The 16,531-nt window shown below is 32.9% G+C and overlaps 1 protein-coding gene across 1 annotated transcript in view; it reads left to right on the top strand.

Moving 5' to 3' along the window:
• LOC132725748 (dentin sialophosphoprotein-like) overlaps window positions 1–16,531 on the top strand; it is a 45,581-nt gene that overhangs the window by 6,741 nt on the left and 22,309 nt on the right. The window contains exons 4-9 of the mRNA XM_060710938.1: window positions 193–2,056; window positions 2,719–2,771; window positions 3,109–3,166; window positions 4,047–4,067; window positions 5,774–5,866; window positions 7,824–7,924. Of these exons, the coding sequence (XP_060566921.1) occupies window positions 193–2,056; window positions 2,719–2,771; window positions 3,109–3,166; window positions 4,047–4,067; window positions 5,774–5,866; window positions 7,824–7,924 (2,190 nt within the window). The remainder of the gene's footprint in view (window positions 1–192; window positions 2,057–2,718; window positions 2,772–3,108; window positions 3,167–4,046; window positions 4,068–5,773; window positions 5,867–7,823; window positions 7,925–16,531) is intronic.

Here is a 16,531-nt window from a genome sequence, read left to right as displayed (position 1 = left end):
TCATTTTTTTTATGTAAGAAGTCATTCATGTGGCTTACCATAGGTTCAATGTTTGCTGCTAGTGCCTCATCATGCTTGAATTACAGTACAAAGTCACACCTGTCTGGCTCAATATGACCTATAAATGTGATATTTATTTTCAGATGAAAGTGTATAATACTTATTATATAGAATTTTTTCTTACCTATGTAGGAAAAACAGCAGACAAACTAAAATTGAAGAAAAAGAAAACTACAGTAGAAAACAAAACAAACTCAAAACAGAAAGGCATAACAGAAACTAAACCTAAGCAGACCAATCCTCAGTTTAAGGCCCAGACCTTTCAAGTATTTGCCTCATCTGACAGTGACTCCAGCTTCACTGATGTACCTAAACAAAAGGGTAAACCAGTCAAAGCAAAAGCTGTTCTTCAAGTGTGCAGTGATTCAGATGACGATTTTGCTGTTACCTCTAATACTAAAAATCATTTTGCTAAGACTGATTATACAGAGAGGGACTCTGATGCATGTATTAAGGAAAGCTTTGTTGATTCTTGTGTTGGTAATAATTTATCAGATGGAATACAGATACCGAAGTTTGAACCTATTTTAAATATAGGACCAAAAAGAGAATCAAGCTTAGACTATGATGATACTGTTGTTAAGAACAGAGTTTCGCTGGCATCATGTACTCTAGATCTCGACAGTCTAGGTGAACCTCTTGTTGAATCAACCAGAATTCATAGAAGAAGCAGTATTACTTATAAGAATTTAATTGAAGAATTGGGAAGCTCCCCTGAGGATAACAATGATGTTAATGGCACAAAAAAGTTTGGAAAAGGATCCATGAAGAAGATAGATGAAATGCTTGACTTGGAAGAGTCAGTCTGCAACGAAACTAACCAATTGTATATAACTGCAATAGAATCAGTAGATGATACTCTGAATTCATCAGAATCAAGTCCTAGTTCTGATAAACTGGTAAATGAACTGAGGGAAAATGGAAAGAATAAGATAAATAAGAAAAATGCTGACAGGTCAGGTAAATCAAAAATTACCATGAATTTGGATAGTAGTGAATCAGGAGAAGAAATTGAAGTTGTTGACACTGCAACACAAACTGATGAAGTTCTTACCTACGATGATGAATGTATTGAAGAAGGTAAAGAAACAGAGAAGTTAATACATTGTGTATACAAAGAAGAAACTATTGTGGATAACCAGGGTAAACTGTATGACTTTGATAACAAGTATAGAGACCCTGGTGATATATATAGTGAAGACACTGTAGATGATGGTCACGTTAATGCTGGTAAACATCCTGTGCATGAATTAGAATCGTCCAATCCTGAATTACCAGACATATACTCTGGTGATACAATTAATCAGCTAGGGCACACATTAGCTTCAACTACCATAGATGCTTCTGTTCATGATTATTCAAATGAGACTGTTGCTAGGGAAACAGATGATAACTTTGAAATTCCTACTTCAGTTGTCAATGGCAATGTTTCTGACAAAGACATATACATGAATGCTTTGGGTCATAATCATGTAGAAGTAAATATGCCACTTCCTGAAGAAGTTCAAGACATTGATATTAATGGGGAAGGGGAAAAGGAACAAATGAGTGAAGAGGAAGATGTTAGTACTGAAGATCAATGTAAGTTGAAAGCTGATGAAAGTTTATACGAGGTAAATGATGCAGGAACACAGACAGAAGATCTTGATGAAGTAGAAGAGATAGGAAATGCTGACAATGAAGAGAATCAAAATGACTTCATCATCAGCAGCAGTTTTGAAGATAAAGGCAAGAATAATGATTGCTCTGTTGATGATATGAATGAAAATGCTGCTGTAGCAGAAAACAACTCTGATGAGAAAAACAATCTTGTCGAAGACATATCTGATGAATCTGATACTAGTGAAAGAAGCCAGGAGGATAAGTTTGCTAATATGACAGAAAGTAGTGATAGTGATGCTGTAAGTGCAAGCTTTGCTAAGCTTGCAAAGAAGTCTGGAAGTAAGAAGATAAAGAAAGTCAGCCAGAAGGCCAACATGACTGATCAGAGCTGGAGGTAAATGTTTGATATCAACTTAAGCATGTGTGATGCTTGTGAATTTTAAGATATTCATAGTTTATATTTTCATTATGTTTTGAGGTATTTTCAAGGATTTCTCATTGTGATTCAAAATTAAAGTTTTTATAATTGCCTTACCTTAATAGTTATTATATTATTATGGGCAGTCATAGCTCATATGTACTTCATATCTGTATGTATCTGGCATTCAAGAACATCAGTGTTGGTTTATAAATTTGGAAGTCGGAAATATTATTCTAAAATGTTTTATTTAAAGAACCTTATTACTTTTAGTCGAAAAGAGACAATGTGATTTGGTTGATGAAGGTCTTAAATTGCAAAATTTTCAATTCACTTGCACCTCACTGCAGTAGGTTTGAATACTGCAAGTGACTTTGAATTACTTAATGTACGGAATCTTTCTATCTAGCTGAACAAAGGTTAATGGTTCCACTCCAGTGCCATCTTGCACTTAAAATAATTCATTGAGGGTCAATAAAGGTTATAGCATGACCAAATTGACCATGCAAGTGTCAGAATGACTTGAAACTCATAAGAAATATTTAAAAATCAATGATGTGCATTTACTATAGATTTCGAAAAAATGACTTGTCTAATTACCCTGGTGGTCATCATTCATCCTTAATTTGATATTTCAGATCAAGTAAAAGATACAGTAGTGACTCCAGTGAAGATGGCGACCTAGAAGCATGTATGTACAAGCTACAAAGTTAACTAGTAGATTTTGGTTATCTTAAACTATTTTGACAAAAAAAATCTTTTACAAGAAAACCATGTTCCATAAATTGATAATTAACTATAGGATAACGGAAATGACCTGATTAAGTTTTTACATTTTGTAAATAAAATTCATTAGATATATCTTTATACCCTTTACATTCTTTAAATTGATCGTTTTTGAGCTGATATTTTTCTCTTACTATTACCATGTTTCAATTAAATTATGTATCAAACAAGGATTAGTAAAAGTTATTTTGCCGATTAGCTTATTAATACATGAACTTTTTGTTTCCATTTTGATTTAACAGTTTTCCAGAAACTTAGGAAGCCAGAACAAAAGAAATCACCAGATGCTAGCCTAATGAGGTAAATGGACCTTTCCGGTTTTTCGTAGCGGAACATTTAGCCACACCTTTTCTATTCATTGCTAGGTCAACTGCTCACAAACAGTATCACAAACATAAGCACGTGTTCTTTTGTGCAAACCAGGTCAACCAGTGACTATGTAATATCTCAATGTAACGATTGGATAACAAGTTAGCCAATTTACATAAAACTGTAAATACCGGAAAGGTCCATACATGTACAAAGGATATTGTACTATATATGCCATAAGTTTGAAGGAGTTCTTAAAATAGTAACTGATTTAATTACAATCCAAGTTCATTTTAAGGTGAGCATTGGTTAAATGGTTAAAGCGACTGCCTTTCGATCCATGGATTGTGGGTTTAAGTCGAACTGTGATCACAAGTATATTTCCTTGTATGACAAAGGATTGAAAATAACTGTTTGTCATTTAGTTTGAAGTGCAGTTTGAGTCCTGCCAATAACTTCAAAGTGCACAATGTAATTTCAAAATGAATTGATACAAATGATAACCATTAGTAGACAATGTGCATGACCTACAAAGTTGTACTGAAAATATCAAAAGTCAAATCCTATGTGACTTATAACTTGGTCATTATGTGATGGATTGACCAAACGTTTGACATATGCCTTATATTAACCACAGTTGGAGGATGTGTCCTTTACAGGACACCTGTGGTTCTACTCAGGTGCCTGTTTGTGCCTGAAATAATGTAGAGGGGCACCTGAGGTCTACCTCCACCAATAAAGCTGGAAAGTTGCCATATGACCTATGCTGTGTTGGCGAAACATAAAACCAGCAGTGAAAAAAATAAGAAATATATGTATTGTATGTATTTAATGTGAATTACATATTTATCAATTTTCCTTGTTTTAAAAGAGAAAACGAGTGTTCAGACAGGTAATTTTACACATACAGTCAAACCAAAACAATCTGTGAAGAGCAAAGATTAACCATTTACCTTGGGAATTTGCTTTTAAATTTTAAATAATGCATTTAAAGTTTAAGAGATTTTGTATCAAGATATAGACATTGCAATACCAACAGTACAAAGCCTGGTCAGACTGCACAGTGGTATAGGCTAATAATTTTTCCATTTCTGTAGATTAAAGGTTATGAATAACTTTCAGAAGTATCATGTCTGAAGTTAGCAATCAAGTATGAATAACTTTCAGAAGTATCATGTCTGAAGTTAGCAATCAAGTATTCTAAATAGGTCTCTTTCACAGAAAGACATGTTTGGCTGTTTTATAACTTTCAGCAGATGTTTTTACCTACAGCACAATTTTATCCCTTTTTTTCACAATACATGTACACTCTCAACAATGTTAATGCATGTCACCTGACAAGTTTTTATGTTCTAATGTCACCACATTATTTAATAATATGTTATTAATAAGTTTATTCATTTATTTGGCTTTGTCTTTAAACCAGCTAACATCTTCATAACTCTGAGTATTAAATACATGTTTACATTATATTAACAATATTTTCTTTATTGTGTTGAATAGACAATAGTAGGAATAATATATAATTATTTATATCCTTATGTTTGCCTGAAATTTAAATTATCTTCTATGTATTGTTAAAGGAACTCCACTGAGGTTTTTTTATATGACAGGACTGGAAATAATTATTCAAGATTAATGTTCCACTAGACCAATAATTGAGATCGTTGCAATACTTTTCACTCAAATCGGGCAAAAAAAAAGCAGAAAAATACAATTTCCAATTTATTCTGAGTATATTTCTTGATTATCTTTTGCATATTTTTCTGTTTTAAGTGTTCAACTAAATGATCTGTGTAAGAAATTCAAATTTTTTGTTTTTAGGCTTTTGACCTCAGTGGAGTTTCTTTAAAGACGGTTTAGGGAGTTTTCATATAGACATATAAGCAAAATTAAACCTGTTCAATAGAATTTCTTTAAACTTGGCATGTTCTTAGAATATGATAACAGAATATATTTTAAGCAAACCAAATTTAGGGTTTTTAATTTTGCCTTTATGTCTATAGGAAAACTCCCGAAATCGTCCAAAATTGAAATATTTGTGTTTTTCAGTATAGCCTGAAAATAATATAAATCAATATTACACTGATAAAAAAGTTACGTTTCTTGAATAGATTTCTAATCAGTCGTATAGAACATGAAAAAAATGAAAATTATAATATCGTATGTCATTTCTGAATTCAGCATGGATGATTTTATCGTTGAGGACGATGATATGACTAGTGAATTTTATGGTCTTTTTTGGCTTTTGGACCTCAGTGGAGTTTCCCGGGAGTTTTCATATAAACATATAGGCAAAATTAAACCTGTTCAATAGAATTTCTTTAAACTTGGCATGTTGTTAGAAAATTATAATAAAAATATTTAAGTGAAACAAATTTGGGTGTTCTAATTTTGCCTATATGAAAACTATGTCTATATGAAAACTCCCAAAAACATCCTTATTATTGAGATCTCTGTGTATTTCAGCAAAGCCTGAATATTATATAAATCCATATTACACTGATAAAAAAAGTTATGTTTCTTGTAAAGAAATCCATCATATAGAACATGAAAAGAAATGAAAATTATAATATCGTACCTCATTTCTGATTTCAGCATGGATGATTTTATCGTAGAGGACGATGATATGACTAGTGAATCAGATGACAGTGGCTTCCACCTGCGAGAAACTCATGAACTTGAAAAGAAGTAAGATAGTTTCCAAATCTCAATGCAATAAGGCCAGAAAAATCAATTTTTTGTCGCACTTGTCTGTTTTGTTTGAATCATTTCTTTACTTATAATTATGTAGATATTTAATTTCTGGAAAAATTTCCCTTTTCTGTAAAAAAGGCCCTGGGAAAAAACAGGCATTTGTTTTGGGCCCTCCTTTAAATTTGGTTTAAATTGTAAAAATTTTGTAAATTTTGTCTGCCGGGTCGAATGGGGGGATGGAGGCAATGAAAACTGAGACAAACAAAAGGGGGGACAAATAGATTCTTTTTTAACTTTCCCCTTATCAAACAAAAGGTAAAACAAAAAAAAATGGCCCACGCACCCCCATTTCGTGGGCCTTTTTGGTTTTTAAATTATGAAAAATTTAGGGAACATTTTGTTCTAAAACTAGACCCTTTCATACGCTGTTAAAAAAAATAATATACATGTACCTCTAAATAGAATTTTATGTTGCCTCATTGTAATATGAACTAGACTGCTAAGTGACTTGCCTTTGAAAGTCATAATTTTCAATTTAAATTTCTAAATATGATTTATGCTTTATGATGATTCATCACATATACTTTGATTTTGTTTTTCTTTAACATATGAAAAGCTGGTAAATAATTGTTACAATAGCTTTTTTTTTAGTCCCCTAACCGGTTTACCGGAGGGGACTTTAGGTTTTTTACCTCCGTCCTTCTGTCCGTCCGTCTGTCTGTCCCTCCGTCTGTCCTGTCAGTCCGAGCATACGAGAGCATACATTATGAGGTTTAGGTTTTGTACAGGCCACTCTGTATGGGGTTCATTCCGTAGAGACATGTATTATGGGAGTTAAAAAATGCTCTTATGGGGTTAAAAAATTTGCTCTTGTGGGGTTAAGAGATCAAAGGAATAACCCCACAAACACGTCCTGTGAGAACGTCCGTCAGTCCGTCCGTCCACAAAACTGGATCCCGCGATAACTTGAAAAGTACTTGAAAATATTTTTATGAAACTTGGTATATGATAGATGGCAGTATAGAGATTATGCACGTCTTTTTCTTTTCTTCCTATGTTGAAAATTTCTGGTTGCTATGGCAACAAAATAGGCTGAAAATATGGCAAATTTTACACATAAACTGGATCCAGTGATAACGCAAAAAGTACTGGAAATATTTTTATGAAACTTGACATATGGGTAGATGGCAGTCTTGGGATTATGCACGTCTTTTTCTTTTCTTCCTCTGTTTGAGAATTCTGGTTGCTATGGCAACACATAGACTGAAAATATGGCAAATTTTACACATGAACTGGATCCAGTGATAAAGCAAAAAGTACTGGAAATATTTTTATGAAAACTTGACATATGGGTAGATAGCAGTCTTGAGATTATGCATGTCTTATCTGTTCTTCCTATTTTGAAAAAATATCAGTTGCCTTGGCAACAAATAGGCTTAAAACATGGCAAATATAACAATATTTGTGATTAGTCAAAAAGAGCTGAATTTTTTTATGAAATTGCATCTTTAATTCAAGAGTTATCTCCTCTTTAAGAATTTTACTTTTAAAATGTTATATTTTGGTAACAGGGATGTTTCAAATATTAACTTTAGAGTGTCCTTCAGTCCACCTGTTCATAAAAACTGTTTCCTGTGATCACTTTTAAAGAACTTTTCCAACAAGTTTACTTAAAATAGAGAAAAATTGAAACATTAGTGAATGGCCAATGGCCCTTCAGAATGTTGATGGGGTTCTAACCGGTAGGGGACTTATGGATTGCTTGCAATACTATGATAATTGCTTGTTTTGATTCATTGTGAACAAAACAAGTTGAAGGCTTGGTGCAGAATAGTTGAAACTCATAATATAAAGGAGATACAACTGTTTAACATCAAGTCCTTGAAACAAATTTTGTCAAAATTTTAGTCAATGTTATTTTTTATTTGGTCTGTTTATTGTCACATAACAGGAGGGACCAGTCTCCAAGGTTACCGGGAGTGAAATCAGCTCCTACTTACTATAATGAAGACGAGGATGATGATGATGATGATGATGATGACTTTTCATCAAGTAAGTTACTTCCTTTTATTAGCTTGACTGTTGTACTCACCCAGTGTCTGTGTTGGCGTCAACATCTCTTCAGTTTAGTTTTTGTGTGCAAGTGCAAAGCTACTGAAGAGAATGTGTTGAATTTTTTTACAGAATTATGTCCCTTTTTTTGAAGTAGTAAAATTATACATTATCCAGGCTCTTGTTTTACCTACAAGCACTCATCCTACTGACAGCTCTTGTTAATCTCAAATTGCTTGTAGCAATAATGAGTTACCTTGGTACCAATAAAAAGCCTGGTCAGTCTGCATTTCCATGTAAGTCTACACAGACTATATCATAAACTTCAGGCATTTTGAAGCTAAACAGGGCAAATGATCATGTGACATATAGTTTACGGTGACATTGGGTCCCAGCTAATTGCTGCACTCAGGACATTAAATGTTTTTTAGTTTACAATATCTCTCAAGGAATTAAATTGAATACTCAAAGATTCAAGTATCTTGCCATTTGTGCTATTGATTCAATGAACATTTGTACATACACTTAGACCTAAAATAAAATATTGTTCTTTCCCCTCCTGCTACCCACCCACAAAAATCACAGCTACCCAAAAAAATTTTATCGCCTAGTAAAATATTTTTATTTTTTTTTTATTTTTTAATTCATTGCTAAACATAGAATGAGAATCACATCTTTATATTTGTCTCAATGTTTTTTAATTTAAATATACAAACTTGGATATACATTGGATAAAACTGAAAATATGGTTTTAATATTCTTTAAACAGATGCTAAACATTCTTTTTTTGTTTGTTTTGACCACCTTATAATTTTCATAAAAAAATATTTTGGTTAAAAAAAATATTTTATCCACCTACCTACCCTATCCAAATTGGTATGAGTCACAGGAGAGGAAACAAAGATTATTTTAAGGCCTTATAATGTTAGTATATTTCGGTAATATTTCCTGTTAATTATGGTTCATCTTTTGGGGCAAATTGCATATACAGTACCATAAGTACAGTTGCTTTAATAAAAAAGGATATGGTGGTATTGGAAGTTTTCCCTCTGGATGATGGCAGTATTTTAGCCACATTGAATTAACTAGAGGTCAGTTCAGCTACCAGAGAAAAAGGCCATAGTTGTGGCTAATTTTATGCCTGTGACAGAGTATATGAATCTTACACCGGATGCCGGTATACAGTTCGGAATATCCAGCTCGTGGGTGACTGTTTACGGCGGTAACGAGGCTCTGCCGATTTCCGCTAAACAGTTACCCGAGAGCTAGATATTCCCGTCTGCACCAGTAGCCAGTGTTTGATTCTTTTTCTTGCATATTACATATCAATTATTTTCAGAACAGAAACTACAACAACTGATATTCTCATGCACTTTTTTCTTATAGTAGCGAATGAACTTACAACTTCATTTATAACGGTTAAATGACGTCATCCTAAGAAGGCAATTCATTCATAAAATGCGCACGGCAATGACGTCATTTAAAGCACGCAACTTGTCTTACATGGGGGGTGTAAGACAGGGTTTTCTAGCACTGGTGTAAAGGGTAGATACAATGTAATCCTGTCTGATATGTGAGAAATATCTTCCTGATTGCACTTCAATACCAGATGTGATCAGTGGGATTTTTTTGCAAGTTAAAAATATCTGTATAGGTTTATATGATAACATATAACAAAAACTTGATCAGGAAGATCTTAGTCTATGCAATAAAGGGAGGTAATAAATAATTAACTTTTTATTGAAAAATTGATCAAAATAACAATTTCATATTTATGTGAATAGTATTTTAAACATTTGTAATTGTAGCAGGAATGCTCATCTTATATTCTTTTGTTATTTGAAAGCATTTAAAAACTAGAGATAATACATGTAAATATCTTGTATATATATTATAATTTTGTAGTTACATAGCTCAATCGGTTAGATATTGCTGGCCAACTAAAATTACTAATCAGTCTTTCGGATGAGACTTAGGGATGAGACTTTAAATCGAGGTGTATGGGTGCTTAAACATTTGGCACTATGGGTGCTTAAACACTTGGCACGCTAAAGAACCAGGAGAAGCTTCTGGAATTGGGGCATCTTTCTGTATCTATAATTGCACTATCCTCCAAAAAATAAAATGACTAATACTCTTCTGGAGGACTCACCCATATGGGCAACTGGTGGCGAGTATAAATAAATGCAAATACACACACTTGTAATTATAAAAAGAAAACTGGCAACTTTGTGGGTGAGTAATTCTCACCTGAAAGATTAGTTTTGAAGGCTGATTGAATTCAAAAGGCCAAAGAAAGTCATCATATTCAATTAATAATATTTTATTGGATTTCAACTTCAAAAAATAGCAGACAAAAGTCTTAACTGCAAAGTGGCATAATGTCAACCTCTTGCATGGTACATACTGTTTACTGCTCTACTTTGAATTTTATCTTGATTTTCCCCCAAAAATGTTAATGGATAGTTCCAAAAAAGGACGATGGACAAATCCATTGAAGAAATTCATCAGGTTCAGGGTTTTACTGTGACTGGTCCATGGATGGCCAGGATCTCAGGGTTTGTGTGTATTTTGGACTTGTTTTATTTTTAACAGAGTTTCAGGTTTTTGGTCAGGTTTCATAAACCTGTCACTTGGCTAGCCCTTTTAAAGCAATTTAGAAGCCATGTTTACAAATTTTTATTTTAAAGAATGTTTTATTGTATGACAATAAGTTGGTATGCTCACAGTCAATTTACTCTAAATGTTACGTATAGTGTTCTTTATAATACTGCACGTTTGTAACGTCACTATTCATTGGATCATCTTGACGTTTATATAGTTTTATATACACGGGTTCTGTCAATTTTATAAAAAAAATCTCACTTTTGTCTCAAAAAAAGAAAGTTTGCTGTATTATAAATTCGTTATAAATATTCTTGACAGCTTATATGACCGTAATATATAAATGGTAATTTGCAATATAATGGCTCGTGTTATATTTCCAAACAGCCGTTTATATTGGACCATATAACCTATCAAAAATATTTATAACTAATAATGTATTGTTTGTTTTGGAGTTTATATTGGCACCAAAATGAACCATATTATCGAGACCTACGGCATTCTTGCCGGTCTGCTGCTGTAGTCTTATTAGGGAGGTCTTTGTCATTCTGCTCTGCGTCAATTTTATTCTTGGTGGTAAAATTATACAACAATTCTTCAAAGGCATGTTCTTCCACAAAAAGGACTCTTTGTAGGGCCACACTCTCCAGTTGTTCATGTCAGGTCAATCTATCATCCCTGGTTAACTCAGGTTGACTTCATTTTGACCTGCCATTTGCCTTCTCTTGGACATTCCTCATATGTGATTTTTAAGAGAAGACTACTATGGAATGTAACCTGCCTTTAAAGACTGACTGCTATTTCTATGATATTGGCTTTTTTGAAAATCTGAAAATCTACATTGCCATAGCTGCAACAGGCAAAACATCAAAACATATAAATCATTGTACCATTTTAAATGCTGTTTAGCATAGAAAACAAAATTTTATACATATGTCTCTCTGATTGATGAAGTAACATGTATAACTTACTAGTGAAAATAGACTGTACTGGACGAAATTAATAAAGGGCTGGAAAAATGCTATGGGCAAGAAACTGAGGAAACCAGTACATGCATTTTTTTTCTTCTTATCGAATAATTAAATAGATCTAGCCATACATAGTAGTAATGTTTATAACTACTGGGGTCCTACATATTTACCGGACAATCAGTTTACCGGACAAAAGCTATTAATGCTGAATAGTGCTTTATTTTTTGTTTCAATTCAAAATCATACATTCTGAATTGTACACTCGCTTTCTGTTTCAAAGTAAATAACAACAAAACCACTCTCAGGTAAGATTGTTGATTCAATTCGTTATCTACAAACATGCCCTTTTTGTTAACTAGTTATTTCATGACCTGGTAATGCGGGGGAATAATCTGTTCTGCGCAGGCCCAAATATGGAGACCCTTAATGGTTTTTTTTAGATAGGTTTTACTTTTAATTCTTTTCAACGTTACGTAACCTCAAGAGACAATCGTAACATATTTTAATGATAAAAGTAATTTTAAATTTAGTCTAAACAGTATCTCGTTGTTGTCTTTTACAAAGAAGTGCAAATTAAAAAACATATAAGGAAATGGGTTACGCCCATGGGACGAAACTCTACATGAAATGTAAATAAAACTGATTTTATGGCTTTTGTAGCATGCTACATGATGACAAAAAGGAAACTGTATGACAAAGAACAGAAGAACAGAATTCCATTTGAATATTAAAATGTTTCATGCGTTTACGGATCATGAAAGATCAATACGTAAATTGAGTTAATAGTTTTAATTTCAATTACACCCCATATATTGGCCTCTTCATAACAGGCATGGCTGCCGTGTCTATTTCTAGTGACATACTGGGTTTTTCAAATATCTTAACCTTGCCATTCAATAGTGGTAGCTTCCTTGCTCAGTGTTGCTTGTTATTTATATAGAGGATATTTGTTTGTTTTGCGTGTAAGATTGAAATATAATTTCACTGAGTGAACACCAGATGCAATATTTTCACGAGTGGCGTAGCCACGAGTGAAAATATAATAGCTGGTGTTCACGAATGAAATATATTTCAATCTTATATGTAACACAAATAAATTTTCTTTTTATTTCATGCTTTTTTAAGTGATTTTAGGTATTTTTGTACTGATTTTGCCGCGTAACGTCGCGCATTCTCCTTTGTGACGTCATCACATCATGACGTCACATCATCAATTTGGAAATATAGTTCTGTTAAATTTCTCTAATTTTGTTACATCTTTAACATGATGTATGGTGACATCGACTTTCTTTTCATAAAGAAGCAAAATTTACGTATGACGGCATTTTTTTCTGCCTGTTAATCCATTTAGTTTGATTTTCTTTTCATCCGCATTCAGATATAGTCCGGCTACAGTGAAAATTATATTTTATAAATTTCACTAGTGGTTTATCAGAATATAATCATCTGATATATTACAATAAAACACTGGAAAGCATGAAATAAAGATTAATTTCAATGCATGACTTCAAAAAAATTTGAAACACAATGTCCGGTAAATTGAGTTGTTTACACGATTTTTTCCTTATTATAATGTCCTACTTTAAAGACACATTTTTACGGTCAAATGTTCAATTTCATGTTTGATAAAGAAATGTTTACGTGCATAAAGAACCCAAAATTATTTGGGTAAAATTCCATTCTTTTTAATTATTTGAAATAAAAGCTACAGATAAAAAACTTCATATTTTGTCCGGTAATATATGTAGGACCCCAGTACAGTATACTGTAAAGGAAATTAAGTACATATAATTATATACTCTTGTAATAAAGGGAGGTAATAAAAAAGTAAATATTGATTGAACAAATGATCAAAATCACATTTCATATTTATATGAATAGTATTTTAAACATTTGAAATTGTGGTGGTAATGATCAACCTAAATTATTTGTAATTTGAAAGATTTAAAAACTAGTCATAATACATGTAAATATCTTATATATATTTGTTTAAATTTTGTGGTTCATTGTAAAAACTTAAAAAATCTTTAGACTACTTTCAGGTGAGTAATTTTCACCTGAAAGATTAGTTTTGAAGGCCTGAATGAATTCAAAGGCCAAAGAAAAACATTTTAAGATTACTAATAGACAGAATTGGTGTATTTTAGACAAAATATGTCTGCCCCCCAGTAATCTAATAGAGTGATCCAAAATAGCACTTGCTTGTAAATACAAGAAATGGTGTACATTTAATTCTACAGTGATTTCCTTCCAACACTGTGAAGTGGCATTCATAAACATTTCTACAAGAGAATCCTTAATTTCTGGAGCACTGTCTACCAGGGTAAGGATGGGCATTATTTCTACAGCTATACATCCATTCCCTAAAGAAAATTTCTTTGTATAATTAGTGTTCATCCTAACAGAACACAGTTATAATAGAAATTAGTAAATTGACGGGAAAGTGACTGAGGACATTTGTTTTTTCTTCTTTAAAACAATTTGGTATTTGTTAAAATACTCTAATAAAAAAGCTGTAGGGGAAGTAAATTTAAAATTTAGAACTTAAGAAAATATTATTCTTCTTTTGTCAGTTTTTTTTTTTTTTTTTTGCAAGATAAATATTTATTTTAAGTTACCAGGTTTATAACAAAAACTTGATCAGTAATGTTAACAGTTATTAGTCCCCTACCAGTTTACCGGAGGGGACTTTAGGTTTACCCTCTGTCCATCAGTCTGTCTGTCTGTACAAACCCAGAGGTACTTGTGTGACTTGGAGAACAATTATTATGGGTAACAGTAAATTCTCTTTGATCCTATTCATTCCGTTTTTACTTGTGTGTCTTTTTTTAAGCCTTGTGTGACTAAAAATGGCTAAAAAGGTCAAAGGAAAAGTCACATAAGAACCATTTCGTAAGTACCTTCGTCAGTCAGTTCGTCCGTCCACAAAACTGGATCCTGCGTCCACAAAACTGGATCCCGCGATAACGCAAAAAGTAAAACTGTTTCCTGTGATCACTTTCGACAAATTTACTTAAAATAGAAAAATTAGTGAATGGCCAATGGCCCTTCAGAATGTTGCTGGGGTTTTAACCGTTAGGGGACTTATGGATTGCTTGCAACACTATGATAATTGCTTGTTTTTTCTATGGAATAAAGGGAGGTAATGAATAATAAAATTTTGATTGATAAATTGATCAAAATAACATTTCATATTTATATGAATAGTATTTTAAACATTTGAAATTTTGGCAGTAACAAATTGGGGGCGTCCGTGGCCGAGTGGTTAAGGTCGTTGGCTTCAAATCACTTGCCCCTCACCGCTGTGGGTTCGAATCCCGGCAGAACTTCGGATTCTTAAATGTGAGGAAGCTATCCAGCTAGCTTACGGAACGTCGGTGGTTCTACTCAGGTGCCCGTTCGTGCCTGAAATAATGCACGGAAGGGCACCTGAGGTCTTCCTCCACCAGTAAAGCTGGAACGTCGCGATATGACCTATACTGTGTCGATGTGAGGTAAAACCCAAAACAAACAAAAAAAAGCCAGTAACAATCGTCTAAAATTCTTTGTACTCTGAAAGCATTAAAAAACTTATTATAATACATGTAAATATCTTTTATATTGATCTATGTACTAATTATAGAATAGTATCTTTCACCTAAAAGATAAGGTTTGAAGGGCTTTTGATTTCAAAGGCCAAAGAATATTTCACAGTATTCAAGCATGGCTGGTAACTGTTTAGGTGCCAGAGAGGTTCATGTCAAAGTTAATGTGCTCCTAAAAGAGATACAGTGATCAGAAAAACATGTAGCAGGTGCCTGTAATTGCAGGACATGTTACACATTTTACAGTGACTATAAGTTGCATAAGTTATCTTATGTCCCAGCAAAAACAGAGGACTTTTTTATGTACAAGAGAATCTTAACTTTAATTTTCTAGAGCACTGTCTACCAGGGTAAGGATGCGCATTATTTCTGCAAGTATACATCCATTGCCTAAAGAAAATGATTTACTTCTTTATTTCTTTGTATATATTAGTGTTCAGCAGTGTTCTATAGAAAGTAGAAAATTGACAGGATTAAAGTGACCAAGGACATTAATTTTTGTTTTTTTCTTTTATTAAAACTTAATATTTCATTAAAATACTTTAAAATACTATGGCATAGTTATATACCTTGTATATATATATTTTATAATATAGTAAAGGGGTGATGACCGCCTCCGTGGTCGAGGGGTTAGAGTCAATGACTTCTAATCCAGGTACCTCTCTGGCGTGGGTTCGATCCCCAGGAGATGCTTTGGTAGTTTAGCACGGAGGAAGGTAGTCTAGTACTGGTAAAACTCTCCAAGAACGATGGTTAGGAAACTACCCTCCTATATGACTGAAATACTGTTGGGAAAAGGCGTAAAATGAAACAAACAAACAAACAGTAAACGGGTGCTGGATACTAATTTTGTTCTTGATGATCAAGGGGTGATTTTTGCCAACTATGATTTAACACAAAGCAATTCTAATTAACATTCTTGCATTATTATGTATTATGCTTGAAGTTTATTTGCGTGGTTTTATTTTAGAAATATTTCGTTGACAGTTTTTTCTATTTAATAGTAAATAAATTGATAAGGACACCGATTTACAAGTTTAACAAGAGTTTTGAGGCATAAATTTCATTATGTATTTAAAAATTTGGACGTGTTCTACTTGAAAGTATAAAATCTGAATGATATCAGACTGGGACATCTAAAATAGATTGCTCTACAAATCTCGAACGTGTATGAAACAAATTATCTCTGTAATATCTTTTGTGTTGTTTTTTTTCTGGAAAAGCCTTAATGTCTCTCCGGTTGCATGTCTGTCGCATTCAGTGTAATCAGCACTTTGATTAAATGTGCTAAGCCAGTGTTTGAGGTTAGTCTGAAAAAGGTTAGCTATGGTCAAGGGCCAAAAACATATTCTTTCATTTCATAATATGGTGAGCGCCTCTGTATGTGTCTCAGATAGCAAAAAGTCCTTTATTGAATTTAATACTTTGCATTTTTATTTTTCTACAGT

Source organism: Ruditapes philippinarum, unplaced genomic scaffold (assembly GCF_026571515.1).
Source record: "Ruditapes philippinarum isolate M1 unplaced genomic scaffold, ASM2657151v2 ctg1511_1_1_1_1, whole genome shotgun sequence".
In the NCBI taxonomy this organism is placed as follows: Eukaryota; Metazoa; Mollusca; class Bivalvia; order Venerida; family Veneridae; genus Ruditapes; species Ruditapes philippinarum.
The sequence above is the reverse complement of the archived record's forward strand: the minus strand, read 5'-3'. Positions and strand labels throughout refer to the sequence as shown.